Raw genomic sequence first — 17,741 nt, 5'->3', positions numbered from 1 at the left:
AGCTTTGTACTGTTCTACGCCTGATGCTGTAGTCTTTTTTGTAAAGACCCATCTTGTACAAATAACATGTTTATCTTTTGGGAGAGGCACTACCGTATAGGTATCGTTTTTGGTTAAGGTATCTATTTCTTTTTTCATGGTAATTTTCCATTCATCACAATGTTCTGAATTAATTGCTTCGTTAAAGCTTTTTTGGTGCATTTTCTATTGAATAGCAATAGTTGATTTGATAATCTTTTATAGTGTCGACCACAAAAAAATCGGGTCGCCTTCTATTTCTTTTGGGATATCTTTCGACTTTATGATGATGATCATCATCATCATTACGGACACTCTTGTCTCCGTCATTTTTGTTGTCTTCATTTGTTTTAATTATTTGAGGAAATATAATTTCATCTTCTTCATATGACAGGTTTTCGTCTGTAAAATTAAACATGTCTGTGAATTTTACACATCGGATTCTTTTTATTTTATTTTTTTCTGGAAAAAATACTAAATTGGCTGGACTGTTTTTAATCGTATCCAAGAAATATACCTCTGTCGGCTTTAATATTCAATTTACTCTTTTTCTCTATATATGCGAAGCAATTTGAACCAAATATATGCATTCTGCTTAAATTTGTTTTTTTACCACAGAAAGATTCATATGGAGTTTTAGATAGCGTTTTGTTAAAGCACCTGTTGCGTATATAGGTTGCCGCCATAAGTGCGTATGTCCAGAGGTTTTCAGGGAGTTTTGATTCAATGAGTAGGCATTTTGCCATTTCAAAAAGTGTCCGCCACGCACGTTCAGCAGTCCCGTTTTGGTGTGGCGATCTAGGAGCTGATGTTTCATGCCTGATATGATGGTTAATTAGTAAAAGTTCAAAGTCTTTATTGGTGAATTTTGTACCGTTGTCAGAGCGAATACACTTGACTTCACCATAGGGAGCTATGTAGGCTAGATATTTTTTAGTTGCTAGCAGGGTATCAGATTTGTTTTTTTAAAAGTAAATCATTATTAAACCTAAATGGTCATCTACGAAATTCAACACATATCTATAATGTTCTCTGGCCATCGGTTCCATGGGACTGTTCAAGTCACAATGCACCATTGATAGGATTTTTTTTACCTTTTTGTCTGATATATTATATATATATGAATATTGCAGTGTCCAAGAATTTTATGCCATGTCTGGCGGTTTTTGATGGGACTACGCTATTTAAATAATATAGTCTTCCATTTCCTTTAATGTCGAATACAGTTCCATTCGGGTATACCAGTTTTGATTTATTGGGGCTAAAGTTTATATTTGCACCTTGTTTAGTGGCAGCTTGTACAGAAAATATATTTTGTTTAAATTTTGGGATTAGAAGAGCGTTTTCTAGAATACAGAAACATAGTTCACCTTTATTGTTCTTTAGCGAGATTTTCGCATTGCCTCTTTTCAAAACGATATCATTTACTCGACTCCCGTCAGCTAGTTCTACAAAATGATTTTGTGGCTTAAAGTTGGGGTCAAAATTGATAAAATCAGATTCCTTTGTAATCACATGTGCCGTGGCCCCACAATTGACAAGAAAATTATTATTGTTTGTTGAAGCATTAAACGTACGCGAAAATAAAAATGTATGTTCGCTAACAGAGCTCTCTACATTTTTAATGGAGTCGCCATTTTGAATCCTGTATCTACATTGGAAACTCTTGTGATTAGGTCGTCCACAATTATAGCAAATAATTTTTGTACTTTTCTTAGGAGAAAAATTGTTTTTGGCAAAGTTGCGGTTTTTATTCCTGGCATGGGTATAATTTAATTTTGGTGTTTTTATGTGTGTATTTTTAAATTTCATGATATTTGTGGATTCGTTTTTTTCTGTGATCATTTTTTCAGTTTTTTCGTAACTTCTGAGTGCTACCTTGAACTGGCTAAAAGTCATGGGTTTTTCTTTCTGGGTTATCACGGTGGTAAATGGCTTGAAATCACTCGTAATCCCTTAAGGACTATGGAAATTAACAGACTGTCATTTATAACTTCACCAGACATTTTTAAAGAATTTGCAGTCGTTTCAGCTCTTATAATATAATCAGTAATGGTTTCGGCTTCCATTCATTTTAGAGAAGTCAGTTCAGTGTATAAAGAAATAATTTTGGGTTTTCCTTTCGATAAATAGTGCTCTCTTAATATGTTTAATGCTTTGCAGCCATCGTCCAGGGCTTCTCTCATAACCAGTGTAAACTTTGCTTGTCTAAACACTGTATTAATTCCGCAAAGACAGTTGTGTTCTTTTCGATGAAGTCGGGGTCGTTTCTGTTTTCAGGTTGTGTTTGAAGTACTTTGTGTAGCTTTTGGATTCGTAGATATCCTAGAAATTTAACTTGCCACAATTCGAATTTTGATTCGGATCCATCGAAATAAAGATGCACGTTGAGCGCATAACCTCTAGAAGTGTAAGCCATGTTTAGTTTCAGAACAGTTTCAGATGATTCTAAACAAGTCTTGAGAGGTGACTGGTTTGCAGTAGACAGAACAGTTTCCGATGGTTCGTTGTTACAAACAAGTCCTGCGAGGTGACTTGTTTGCCGTAGAAAGTTCCACAGAGCAAAATATTCTTACCGTGTCGAGACGGAAAAAAAAAACATGTGAAATTGGTACAGAAAAGTTTAATATTTATGCAGCAATTCTGGTTTCTGATTGGTTGATAGCAGAACGTGAATTAATTCGATTCGTCAGTTCCTAGCAGCATCGTTTATAAATAGAATCGTCCGACTGTGTGGGATCATACCCCATTATACATCCAAAATATTGCAACATGCAATATAAGCAGAAACCCCTTCCCCCAACGTACTAAATGGAGATGAATGCAAACTCAAATGTGGAGAAAGTATAATTTGGATGGTGAAACTATTGAGGTTGTGGAAATTTTTGTTACCTTGGTGACACATTTGAACCCAAGGTAGAACAAGTGTCAAGAGTGAATGGATTAAGTTCAGAAAATTTGTGTCAAAGTTTACTATTGTTGACCAAGTGAAAAGTCTATCAGTCATGTGTATGCAATGTGATGGTGTGTGGAAATGAGAATGATACACCAAATGTGTGATATAAGTCTTAAAGATAGACTTAGATCTGATAATCTCAGATGAAGATTAAATCTAGATATTAAAAGAAAAGGTGTGCAGAACAGGAGATCTCAATGGTATTGCTGTGTTGATAGAATGAAAGAGTTCTTGAGTTAGTAAATGTAGAACAACTAAGGTAGCAGGGTCAATTCACTAGGGAAGGCCAAGGGAACATGGGAGAAGTGGTATGGATGAACTTAAGAGAAAGAGGAGTAGATGAAACCCTGGCCAGAAATGTGTTAGTTTGTGTGTCAATTTCTAAAAGCCGTCTCTGCATACCAGTAAGTAAAATAGACATTAAACTAACAACAATGATATAAATTTATTTGATAGAAATAGTTAATAGACACAAAAGAGCTGATATTCTCCACTATCTTCAATCTCCACTTCTTCAATCTGTAACCTTTCCCCCATCCCTAATGTTATTTTTCTTTTATGAATAGCACACAGAACACAGTCTTTCTAATTGTGATCAGGGTTCTTTGTAAATCTTTTCTTCATATCAACTCTATTATAATTTGATATTGAATGTTTGCCCTTTTTTGTCTTGCTGGTAACAAAAGACAATTCCTTGAATATGAATCAAAATCACATATCAGACCACAATTTTGTGACATACATCATTTTTAGAAAATATAACAAAATGACAATAAACAGTTTGTATGTTAATGATAATATTCATTCTTACTTTCTAGTAGAGTATATTTTTAACTGTTAATGCATATTTTGATTAAAATTTTTTTTATGAAAACTGCTCCAGACGAGGCATAAAACCATTTAATGTAAGGAGTTAAAAACATAACACTTCAAGATCTAAAAGTTAGTTAATAACAAAATTTATAATGAATAGATTCCAACCCAAAAAACAGCAATTCAGAAACAACGCTCATGGAATGTTAGAACTAAAGGACGAAATAAGAGAATCTTATTATATGAGATTGCCAAAAGTAAACCTAACTTCTTAGACAAGGGAAAAATCCAGGTTGTCATCGATGGTCATACATCAAAACAACACAATATAAATGAAGGTGTGCCACAAGGGTCGATCTTGAGACTTTTGGTCTTCCTGATATTCATAAATGACCTCCCTGATGAATTCTTCTCCGAGATGGGTATATTTACTGATGACACCATGCTCTAGAATAGACACAAGGGGAAAATAAATGAACACATATCCAAGGCAATGGCTGAAACCTTAAAGGAAGACCTCCAGTTTGTAGTGGAATCGGGTCAAAAATGGATGGTAACATTTAATGTTGCCAAGACTAAGCTTCTTTCCTTTAATAATTACAAGAAACATTCTCAACCACATTTCTATGACTAATAATATGCTACCCAAAAGGTCTTTGTTCAAACTCCTTGGCTTAACATTTGCAGGCAACAAGAATTGGACCAAATACATTAAGGACATTGCCAGAGTTGCTGCAAGAAAGGTGGATTCTCTTTATTGTGCTAGAAAGTTGCTCACACATAAGAGTATCCTCTATTTCTACAAGACCACCATTTATCCATACATGGAGCATTGCTGCCACATCTTGGCTGGTGCATCTGCCACTAGCTTCTCGCCCTTAGACAGGGTTCAAAAAAGAATCTCCACCCTAATAGGTCCCACACTATCAACCAAACTCCAACCCCTTCCTGAAATGTTGTGTCTGTTCGAACATGTTTTCCCTTACATATACACACGCACATACACACGCACGCATATACACAACCTCATATACACTCACATTCACGCGCATACATACCCACACACTAACGTACACACATATACGCACACATACGCGCACAAGTACGCACACATGCGAAACGTCACTTCCTTTAAAGTGAAACCCAGACATGCACAGTCAGAACATTGACCCCCGTATAAAAGTCAGCAAAACCTGTCAACTTCCCCTTTTTGCGTCTGGACCAGCGTTCGACCTGCTTAGTCAACGAACTGACCGCATGTTCTAATGTCACTTTCCCTGCTACTGTAATGTGGGGCAAGCGCAAGCACATTTAATACGCTTTTCCTTTCCATGAACTGGATTGACTTACTCTCTCTATCTCCCCTTCGCTTTGGCCCATCGACACAGACATGTGCGCGACTTTCTACTGAGTTTAACCCTTTCTTTCTACAGCCGGCTTGCCACTTCACATTTCTCTATTCCTTCCACGCGCGTAGTCGTCAACGGCTGAATGAACACGTGTACACGAAGAACATCATTTCTCAACAGAAAATAAACGGCATGTTTATTTTATTCCAGCATTTGAGTTCTGTGTTTTATTCATTCAATTTGTTTCATTATTTTTTCTTGTAGCAAGTTAGGGTATTTTATATCCTGGTCTGCAACATGTCCCTCTGACTGTTTTGCAGGTACTTTAATGGAATGTGCTCTGACGAACTCAAGGCACTTATACCTCCTCAACATAAATATACCCAACTAACTTGACAAGCTGCATAATCCCACCCCCTACACTGTAGAGATCCTGAGATGTCAGAAATCCTTCTGCTCTAATAGTTTCTTCCCCTGAACTGCTAGACTTATGAACTCCCTCCCAGGTCCCTACTTTCCTGGTTGAACTGATATCCAGAAGTTCAAGTATAATGTGAACAGATATCTTGCTGAATAGTGTCCTTGTCGAATTGAAACCAATATATTTAGACCATGTTTTTGTTTTTTGTTTTTTTTTTAATTTTCTTATTATTTTGTTTTTGCCTCCTGGATGCTAGACATTAATTAACCCACTATTTCAAAGACTAACCAAGAGATTTTTCTTTGAAGATTGTAACTGTTCCTTTAAGCACAATTGTTTGTATCTCTCTTGCACTTGGTTCACCAAGTAGTTTTGAAATTCTTCGTCTTGAGTCCGGTGGCTCTTATAATTACTGGAATAATGAAATCTCTTTCAGATTCTACTTTCTTTTCATGTCATACAGAAAACCTTGGTATTTTGTTATCATCTCTCTCAACTCTGTTTAAATCAATATCATTAGGGGCACTGACTTCAACTAGAGTTGTTACTTTCTCCTTCTTGTCCTACATCAGTTTTAACAGCTCCATTTCATAGGTTCATAGCTGTAGAAATTACAGTCACAATGGATGGTGTATGACTTATTTTCAACATTTCTTTCTGGTGTGTGTGTGTGTGTGTGTGTGTGTGTGTGTGTGTGTGTGTGTGTGTGTGTGTGTGTGTGTGTGAGGAATTTTTTATGCACTTCATATTTAATCATTCGAACCTTTCCTTATTATATGAAACATTAATAAATGAATATTTATTTTTGTAGTTAACAAGTTCAACAATGCAAATGGATGAAGAAAATGACAGAGAGGTGAGAAAATCTTTATTTTTTTACAAATCTACACTGGCAGAACTACCTGGCATTACCTGGGATTCTAGAAAAGAAAATGGATTACTTCTAAAAAGTGTCTGTCTCTTTGATCAAAATGAAATATACTTATCCTTATATATACTTTCCTAGAGTATCACTAAAATAAGAAAACAACAATATAAAAATATATACTAATAATGTATATATATTTATTTGTTTATTCAATAAGTATGATACATCAATTAACGGGTGTAGAATAAGTAAAACACTTTATACCGTGGTGTTTCAAATTTTAGAAGAGGAGAGAAGATGCTAGGTAACATAATAGGTATGCAACATCTAGTGATAGCTACATTAGAAGCAAAATAATTTTGCAGTGAGAGATAATATAGTGAGACTGTTTGGGGAGGGAATGAGAGAACTAAAATGAGCTCTGTGATATAGGAGCAATATAGCTTTCATTATATAATGAAGGCAGGTGTATACCACGCAGGCTACGATGGGTTTAATATATGCATGTATATGCGTAACTAAACTCTCAGGAAGAATATCAGATAAGTGATTGAAGGAGGATGTTTATATAATCATACGTATTAATAAGTTATAACTATGGAAAGGGTTTACTTGAGATAGGAGATTTATGCTTGATCCATATATATTAGTAGGGATATTGGAATTAGAACTTACAATTTAAATCAAGTATAAATTATTAAAAATGATTAATACAACAAAAGAATAAAGGCAAAAGGATGAATTATAAAGGATAAAATAAAAAATTATAAGCGATTAAGATAGGGGATAAACAAATGGTAGAATAATAGGATAAAAAATACAAAGGAAACAGTATAAAATGGATATTCGTTTTTTCTTCAATTACATTTTTTTTCTTTTTTAATTCTTTTCATCTTCACTTGTCGATAATGAATAACTTTTTAGAAAAATTTAAAAATTGCATTTAAAAGGGAAAAGAAAGGCATGCAATTCGATTTATACTGAAATTGAACTTTCTTCAATATTAATTAGAAAATACAAACTAGAATTAATAGAAAAAAATGTTAAGTTGGGTTTTGTTGGTGTAAATAAACATCATGTTATTTCATGGATTTTAAAAACTAAATTTGTTTATTATTTTGATTGTAGACAACCAGAAAATAATTTTCTTTACATATTAAAGTCAAGCAATTCATCATATTTGATTTACCTCCTCTCCAAAAGGCTAGACACAAGATCAATTGTGGGTTTGATAAAAATATTTCTGTGGAACAAATTGAATTTGAACTTGGAACACCCAGGTTTTCAGTCCATGTCGTTAACCATTTGGCCACCATAGTGAATCTAGTTGATAATATAACTTGTAAATAAATAAATTAAAATATTCTCATCTTTTTTGTTTTTATTTTTTTCTAGCCACACAAGTATCAAATCCAGGCATCTGTTCATGGAGAATCATGGCCTTTGATTCCAGCTGATTGGCAATTTGTTATCTCTCTCAGAGATAACCTAAAAAAAGAACTCTATGGTAAAATCAATTAAACATATTTTCCTGATTTCAATGACTATGTGAAACATTTTTATACTGATCCATTTTGCTCTTTCATTTTTTGAAAAAAACAATTAAATTTTGGAAAATGTCTCTCACGATTTTGATATAAAATTTTTGTTAAATTTAATTAAAAAACAAAATTATTTGACATATGTGAAAGCAAATATTTAAAAAATATACCAAATATTTAAAAATATACCAAATTTTAGAATTAGAATATTTGTTCCAAGAAAGTAATATTAAATATTTTTTAATTGTTCGCATTGATTTTTTGATCCTCAAAGTAGAAGATTTTTGATTTGGAGTTATGTTTACATAGTATAAATATACTGATATAAAAATTTTAATTCTCTTATGCCTCGTTAAAATCGTCTACTTTCATAATATGTATAATGTATAGTTTTTTATGACTCTAAGTCAATAAAAAATATTGACAAAGTTCAAATATTGAACAGAATCTTAGAATTTTACAATTTTTTTAAACATTTTTCTCATTTTTAATGATCAAATGAACATTGAAATGTTAGTTTGAATACCTAAATTGACTTTTTTATGCAAAAATATCTCAGCCATGTCATAGAAATGTAAATATCTGAGAGACTTCAGTTACAGATATGCTAAATTTATGAGTTTTCTCATTTTGATACCAACACTTAAATTTTTACGTTTTTGGATGAATCATTTTTGAGCTTGAAAATAATTTTAATATTTCCAAAATTCAGATAGTGAACTCTGAGAAATACTCAATGATATAACATAAAAAAATTATTCTGTACAAAAATTTAAAAAATTCAAAATTTCAAATTGCCCATTTCTTCAAATGCTAATAAAATCTGTTTGGAGAGATCAATTAAGCTGAAATTTTCAGGAGTGGTCTATTTGAAAACAAATAGAAAACATTCAGGGAAAGCTTTTTTGAACTTGGCTAGAATGACCTGTTTGTCAAACTGCGATGCACTAAAAGTCCAAGTCTAGATTTACATAGGTGTATCTGATGTCACTTCCAGTCATCTTGCCAGTGTTTGTAACTTATTGATCCTATTTTTGTGATAACAACCCACTTCATGTTGGTCTTTTGCTGTTTCAATAAGTTCAGTTAGATATATAACATTGTATGGTTTACCTTACGCACATCCTTCTATCTTTTGTTTGACTTTCATCTGTTTTTATGACCCTCTTTTAGAATTTTGTGATCATTCATAGCATGGAATGAAACAGAGTATCTACTTGAGAATCATTGTTTCAATAAATACTAATCTTGACTTATTGAGGGCTTGTTGAATTATCCCTGCATGTTTTGACTGACCACCTTGCCTGAAATGCATGTGCTACGGTTTTTCTTTTTCTTTTTCATCTTCATCATCTTCATATTGGCTGTGTCAGTATTCTACTGTTGGCTATCATCAGGATGCAAAGCCACTGTCCACAATGCGCGATAAAAACAAAACATGGACACACAGTTCCAGATATTGTATACAAATAACTTTTGGATACAGGTGTGTGTGTATATGCATGTGTTTGCGTGTGTATGCATGTGTGTGTTTGTGCATGTGTGTATGCATGTGTTGTTAAGTGCTTATAACTAATGTATCTAAATCCAAGCCAACTCTCCATTTTTCACCTTCTAAATTTTAGCTAAAACTAACTTTATCTTTCAACCATTTCAGTCTCTCATAGAAGTTATTTTCACCATTGTGATCAGCCTCTGTCATCACTCTTTTCTCAACAGCCAGTGTTCTTTAAATATATTTACTTTCCACCAGAAATTAGATATGTGCAGCTTTCCCTCAGCTCACTTTTTTTTCATCCTTCCAAATTCTGTATTGTAACCCCACCCCCTACCTGAACTGTTAATGGCTAATTGTCCATGGTGTCAGTTTGTCTGTGAGTTAGGATAGATTGGTCTGTTTTATACTGTTATTCATTTTGTAGCTAATCTCACTTGGTAGTCCAGGTTGTGAAAGTGAGGACACCATATGGTATCACAGACTTCTATAATACTGACTTCATCCTGCCATTGGATTCACAGAATAACAAAGAGGCATTCAAGAATATGCTCTATATGTTATATATATCTTTTGCAAATTGTTCTAGAATCACTTCAAGAAATTCAACAAAATAATTCAAACACTTGTTCAATAAAGTTTATTTTATATAGTGGCAGTCCTCATTCAATCATGTAGCTTACATTATTCAGAGGAGTTTTGAGTCATTCTTCATCAAAAACTCCTACATAGTCCAAAATGTAGTGAAGTAGAAAAAAAAAGAAATTTAAAAAAAAAATATATAAGACACAGCTGTTCCTTCCAAAAGGTCGAGCTCTTCAACGTCCAAAAATGATTCACCGTCACAAAAAGAATTCGCCGTCACTTCTTCCACCCGTCGTTTCACTCTCTGCGCTCTTCACCCTGCTTAAAAAAAAAAAAAAAGTACCGTTTATATGCTGCCCATTTCTCCACTTATGCAAATTGACTATCAACCAGAGCCATCTAGTTTTCCATTTCTCCAAACAACCAATTTGCAAAGGGGGACAACTCAAACCACACAGAGCCATCTAGTTTTCCATTTCTCCAAACAACCAATTTGCAAAGGGGGACAACTCAAACCACACAAAGCCAACCCAACATATGCAAAGTCATATCACCCACAATATATTCAATTCTACAGTAATAAGCAAACAGCCATCCCTTCATTTATACCATGTGTTAAAAAATACTAACACAAATAAACAAGAATCCAAACAATATAACATCATTCACAATAAGCAAGATGCTTCCCTAATCAATCTCTAAATGACACATTGATATAGCATAGTGGAGCAAAAAAAAAGAAAATCACAACCAGCAACCTCATCAACTAAAGTGAATTTGGAGAACTCAAGTTCAGCTCTTTATACAGATGGTTGTAAAAGTTTGAATGGATCAGGGGCAGACATAAAAGATGATAATATTACTGTTGATAGTTGTAGTGCTGATAGTGGTGGTGGTGGTGATGATGACGATGATCATTTCTAATTGTTTTTTAGTTGACTTTGAAGAATCTGCAACTTCTCCAAGCCAGCGTCTAGAAAAGATAGCCATTCAGCAGCCAAAATCAAAGACGAGCAAAGACAAACTTTCCAAGGAAATCAAAGAATGCAAAGAAGTCTCTCGTACCTCACAGCAACTTGAAAGCAATCGACCACATTGGATCTTACAGTTGTTCAGTGATAGCCAGTATCATGTACGTATCATTATAAACAATTTGCATTTTAGAAGGAAAACAGATATTTCTTATAAAAAAAAGAAAATAACACGTTTTATTAACGTTACTCAATTCAATCTGTGCATTTAACAATGAAATGCCATTTCATACTTAACCGTGACAGACCAAAAAAATGCTTTTTAAATTTTCAGCATGACAGACTAACAAAAATGTCATTTAAAACTTAAGCATGACAGATTGATGAAAATGTTTTTACAATCTTGAGTGGATGGAGTAAATTCAGTGGAATTTCAGCCATTAATAATCAGCAGTGTTATCACTGTCAACCAAACAAAGAGTTTATCAGTTGTGTGTGTGCACCATCTATAGAAGTGAGACTTGACAAGTGATGCTTGAAGGTATGCATTACATAGAGAGAAATGAATGATTTGATGGATGTGTAATAAGCCTTTTAAAGACAGGCTTAGATCTGATGACCTCAGAGGAAGACTAAATCTGAACATGATAGGGAGATGTCTGCAAAATGGGAAACTTTATTGACTTGATCACATTGAAAGAATGAGTTACAGTGCTTGTATTAGTAAATATAGAATAGTTGAAATAGCAAAAGATGGCTGCGAAAAACATTAGAGGAAGTGATAAAGATGAATTGAAAAGAAAGGCTAATAAATAAAAGACCTAGACAAAGATAGTTTAGATTGAAAGTCAGTTTCTAAAATCCATTCAAACCATATCAGTATGTAAAACAGATATTAAACTGATGAAGATGATAATGGGCAGAATCTCGTATAGAGATGATTAAGTGCTTCTAAAATGATATAACTCCTGTTAGATGAAAATGTTAGGGAAGTCATTTTGTATGCGAAAGTTATCTCCCTTGTCTCGAAAGCATTTTTGAAGCAGAGTTCTCTTTCTAGATTTTGATCGACGGATAACAAGCAGAAACAGGGAATAATTCAATGGATGCTACTGACATCAGCTTCATCTTCAAAGTAATTCTTTTTCAGTTTTAAATTGCTTAAAAAAGTCATAATTATTGTTGATCTAAATATTAAGTTGGTGCCATGCAAAAATAATGTTGTTTATATATATATATATATATATATATATATATATATATATATATATATATATATATATATATATATATATATATATAAATGTTTAGAGGTACAGAATTTATATATAGTTTTAAAAATAATAGGCGGAAGTTTCTCGAGAGCTCTTTCGGCTATCATCTTGTCAGGAGAAAATCGATAGCGAACAAAATAATATTGTGTCGAAAAATAAAGAGTTCTAATGGGGAACTTATTAAATGTGCTGAAAGTACGGGGACACTAAATAAATTTATTTAGTGACCCCGTACTTTCAGCACATTTAATAAGTTCCCCATTAGAACTCTTTATTTTTCGACACAATATTATTTTGTTCGCTATCGATTTTCTCCTGACAAGATGATAGCCGAAAGAGCTCTCGAGAAACTTCCGCCTATTATTTTTAAAACTATATATATATATATATATATATATATATATATATATATATATATATATATATATATATTAAGTAATGTGATTTATAATTTAAAATTTAAAAATTAAAAAAAAATTTTTTAAATTTAAAAATCAAATTTTAATCAAATTAAAAATCAGTTTCATAAGAAGGAACAACAACAAAATCAATTATCTGTACGATCGTTTCGGAAATCCATGCTTTTTATTGTAGTATACATGAATATATATATATATATATATATATATATATATATGTATATATATATATATATATATATATATATGTATGTATATATATATATATATATAATTCTTGGTTCGTTCAAAGTCCATAAAACCATATTTCTACATTACCAATTTAATTGAAATTTTCAGAAAATTTATCTGTAAAGTCAAGGAATGCTGGCATGTTATTAAAATAAATTAAGATCGTTAAGATCGCAAATTATAAAAATATATTAAATAAAATAAAAATATTTTTTGTAACTGGGAGACTGTCCGCCCTATTTCATTTCCGGTAGAAATGCGCCTTTCACGTGCACCACAGGTTGACGACTTTCGAATTACAACATTAAACTATCTAATTAATAGATGGGTAAAAAAAAAAAAAATTCCCTATTTTTTTAATTATATATATATATATATATATATTAGTGTTGTGCCGATGAATCGGAATCGGGAATCGGTTAAATCGGTAATTTTCGGGGAATCGGAATCGGCATCGGAATCGGAAAAATTTGTGTATAATTTCCGATTCCAAAATCGATACTTTGAATATTTTTCAAAAGTTAATTTTCAATTGCTTGTACCGATTATAAATATTTATTTCTTTTAAACTATTAGTAAAACTAAACTCTATAGATCTACGTACTCGTTATAGAATGAAGTTCTCATAACAAAATCACATAATTTCATTAAATAGTTTTTGTTTTACGCTCCCTTGACTAATTATCGCAGTTTTTTTAGGAAGATTCCGAATTTCCCAAATCGTTTTTACGGCATAAAATAAAAACTATTTGATGAAATTACGTTATTTTTTTATGAGAACTTCATTCCATAACGAGTACGTAGAATATATATATTTTTTTATTTTTCGTTTTTTAACATAGTGTAAACTGCACAAGCACCCTTTTTTAATACGTGAAGACAGTTTAGAGCTTCATCCTAGATCTAAAAATAATTTGGTTTTTAGTGGGTTTACAAATATCGTCCAAAAGTAGAATTTCAATGAGGGGGGACTTTTAAATGTAAATATAATTTCTTTTTCAATCTGAAAAATTTCTAAATGTTTTCTCTTTATCTATTTTATCCAGACTTTGATAAATTCATTGTGAGATATTTTAACTTTTCCGAAACCCGAGAAAAATGCGACGGTGTCAGACAATGTGGCTCCAGGAAAATAAAATAAAACTCTATTCGTTTGAAATCTTTTCATATTAAACTCCTTGAGAAATTTGGCAAGTGGGTGTGAAAAAGTATTGTTGTCGAAACCAACGCCATCGAAGGTGTTAATTACCCCATAATACTTTCAACTCAACTTTTGAGTGAGATTGGCGGGCTTCAGCGAGGCTTCCGTGATATATATATATATATATATATATATATATATATATATATATATATCTCACGGAGGCCTCGGCTTCAGACGGCATTGGCGCCGTCGTAGCAATCCTTAAGTATAAACATAAACAATACCGGCAGAATCAAAGAAAATCACACTGGAAGCATATTTCAAATTAAATCAAAGGCCAAGCCTTTTCACAATTTTGCCCATTCCTTGTTGGTCCCCCCGATTTATCGGAGAGGGACTATAGTTTTCAGTGGCGTTCGTCCGTTCGTTCGTCCGTTCGTCCGGATGATTCCCAGATAACCGTCCATTACTTTTTTCTGAAATTTTGCCACAAGTTGTACTCCAATACGTAGATGTGCACAACATCGAGTTTTTTTTTAAAGAAAACTCTCGTTGCTCCCCCAGGGGCTGAAAAGGGGTCAAAAATGCCCAAAATGGCAAAAATGACACTTTTGGCCCCATAACTTTTTTCCCGTCCATTAGATTTTACTGAAACTTGTCCAAAATGTGAAGGCAATTGTTGCAAATGTAAATTCAGTATCGCTGACCCTGGCAAAACTCTGGTTTGCACCCCCCGGGAACTTTTAGGGTTAAAAACCACCCCTTTTTTAGGCTCTTTTTTTCATATTTGTCTAAAATGTGATTATGTATCTCTATTTAGTGTTTTTTTATGGTGCTGAACTCAAATTTACATGTCTTAAGGCCTGAAACATAGCCGTTTGTCCATTTTTACAAGTAATCAGCTCCCCCATGGGGGCAAAAGAGGTAAAAAAAATACCTCAAAATGACTCTAAATAGACAAAATTGACATATTTTTCAGAATAACTTTTCATCCATTCATTAGATTTTTCTGAAACTTGGCAAAACCATGGGCATACCTGATATACACCTGATGGAAGTATCACTGACCCTGCGAAAAATCAGAGTCACAAGCCCTGGAGGTTTTAGGGCTAATATTGGGTGTGGAGCAAAAGTTGAACTTAGTCATTTTTCTGAAAACTTTTGAAATTTTTTTTTTCACTCAAAATTGTTTTTTTATCAGTTATGTATCACTTTTTTATCACTTTATTCGATCCCCCCTCCTCACATAGAGGGGACCATGCATGCACGGCTTGTTATATTTGTCAATACCGATTGCCGAGTGAGGGAGCAGCAAACATACCGACAAAACCCAACACTTTTATATTCTACTTTTCATTTAATTAGCAATAATGTTTGATATTATTTTTCTGGGCAAAATATTTCTTTAATTTTAGACAATTCTTTCGCTACTTTGAAAATAAACTGCATTCTTCTAAAGGTTACCTTGCGAATTTTCGCAAAGTTTCAATTTTTGTTTTGTTTATTTTACGCATATAAAATAAGTTTAGATCTTCTTTAGTTTTACTAATAGTTTAAAAGAAAGAAATATTTATAATCGGTACAAACAATTGAAAATGAACTTTTTAAAAATATTAAAAGAATCGATTTGGGAATCAGAAATTAGGCACAAATTTTTCCGATTCCAATACCGATTCCGATACCCCCAAAATTACCGATTTATCCGATTCCCGATTCCGATTAATCGACACAACACTAATATAAAACGATTAGGAATTTAAAATAGACGGTCAGTTTCACAAATAAATATAACGTAACATGAGCTGTAGTGTGTTACCAATTTTAAATTATGTGCGCTTATTGGGGATAGGGTGTCTACTTTTTAAGCGATTACACATGGTTTTACAACGTTGCAAACCGAACTTAATTTAGTGGGAAACACTTTAGTTAATATCCATAAAGAATTAGGATGGCCAGAAATGATGATCATTTTACGTTAAATTTATATTCGAAACTGATCTTACACTCTAAATTCTAAATGATCGCTTTTCTTTCCGCCAATTAAAAAAATGTTCTAACACGTAATCTATAAAAGTAATATTTCATTTTGGAATAGGGATTTAGCTGCGAGAGAAAGCACAGAAAGCTCACGCAATCTCACGTTAAAAATGGTTTTCATAATAGTAATATTATTATTTAGAAATTCGTTCGTAACAATGAGATGTGGCTTTGCTAATTGGCGTTGTTAAATATATTGTTCTTACATCGTTTTCTTATTTTGCCTACCAATCTTCGAATATTTTCCACTATTCATGTAAGTAGCATGTTATACAGTAAATACGAACTGGTACAATATAGCTTTGTTTTAAAATCAAAATAAATGTTTTGTTGTGTTAGAATTTTTAATCAATTACAAGGCAAACATTTGAGATAAAATATACGCGGACATTAACCAGGGGTTTATGTAATAATTTGAAAATTTACGAAAAAACAAACAAAAAAAAATCTCTAATAAAATATGTATAAATTTTACAAGAATCGGAATCGGGAATCGGATCGGAATCGGAAATTTTGAACGGAATCGGAATCGGGAAAAATTTTGGCATCGTCCCATCACTAATATATATATATATATATATAATTAAAAAAATAGGGAATTTTTTTTTTTTTACCCATATATATATATATATATATATATATATATATATATATATATATATTTGTACTTTAACCCTACAATTGAATAAAAAAAACATATCATAAAACTTTAATTAAACTTGGAAATATGATTTTAAAAATAGCGTGGATCGGTAAGTGCACTAGCACCATTTGTTTATCTTCATTTTTTATTTTTAAAAGCCTACCTAAAATAAATTTGTCTAATTCTTAATTTCTTATGTTATTGGAAAAAAAAAAAAAGAAGGTAAATATGAAGAATTACTCCACCCTTGAAAATTCCTTTAAAATTACCACTTTTATAGGTTTTCGGGGTCGCTGAAAACGAAAATAACGTTTATAATTAAGGCAAACGAGTAGTTTCCAAGATATGAAGAAATGTTGGTTTAAAAAAGTGGAGGATCACTTTTCCATAATAATTTAACGTAAAATAATAACCCATTTTGTGGCCACGATTTTTTTTTTTTACCCTTGGAAAATCCTTTAAAATTACCCTTGGAAAATCCTTTAAAATTACCTGTTTAAATTGCAAAATGCAAAAGAAATCAAACAAAAAACTTTTTAGCCAAGAAAACACACAGAAATTTTTTAAAAAATAGCATCCATTTTTTTCTATCGAATTCATTTGCTGTTTTTATTGAAAACTATTTTCTCCCAGATTTTTGATAAAATTTTCCATAAAGGGCCGTGCGTCTCATGTTCGTATATAACAAAAAACTTTTTTAAAGATTTCGGTGTGCTAAAAACGAATCTGCAAACTGTTTCCATCGCAAAAAAATAGTTTTTATGATATGAAGAAATTACTTTTTCGAAAAGTAGGCAATCACTTTTCCATGTAAATTTAACTTAAAATAAGCACCCACTTTCTAGCCACCTGAGAGGGGGGGGATTTTTTCCCATGTTTATTGGCTAAACAGCTTTCGTTTATGCTCTTGCGTAGCATAAACGAAGGCTACGGCTGTGAAATGGGAAATAGTCCCAGAGTCCAGGGGTTATTACCA

General features: G+C 32.4%; 1 protein-coding gene across 6 annotated transcripts in view; it reads left to right on the top strand.

Annotated features, from left to right (window-relative positions):
• The window catches only part of LOC145242387 (androglobin-like), a 337,568-nt gene that overhangs the window by 276,065 nt on the left and 43,762 nt on the right, over positions 1-17,741 (top strand). For all 6 annotated transcript variants that reach the window (XM_080105409.1, XM_080105408.1, XM_080105404.1 and 3 more), the window contains 3 exons: positions 6,369-6,413; positions 7,821-7,932; positions 10,982-11,178. In XM_080105409.1, coding sequence (XP_079961535.1) covers positions 6,369-6,413; positions 7,821-7,932; positions 10,982-11,178 — 354 coding nt within the window. The remainder of the gene's footprint in view (positions 1-6,368; positions 6,414-7,820; positions 7,933-10,981; positions 11,179-17,741) is intronic.

This window comes from Euprymna scolopes, chromosome 21, assembly GCF_053919585.1.
Source record: "Euprymna scolopes isolate OS-2025 chromosome 21, ASM5391958v1, whole genome shotgun sequence".
NCBI classification, from domain to species: domain Eukaryota; kingdom Metazoa; phylum Mollusca; class Cephalopoda; order Sepiida; family Sepiolidae; genus Euprymna; species Euprymna scolopes.
This window is presented reverse-complemented; position numbering and strand designations above follow the sequence as displayed.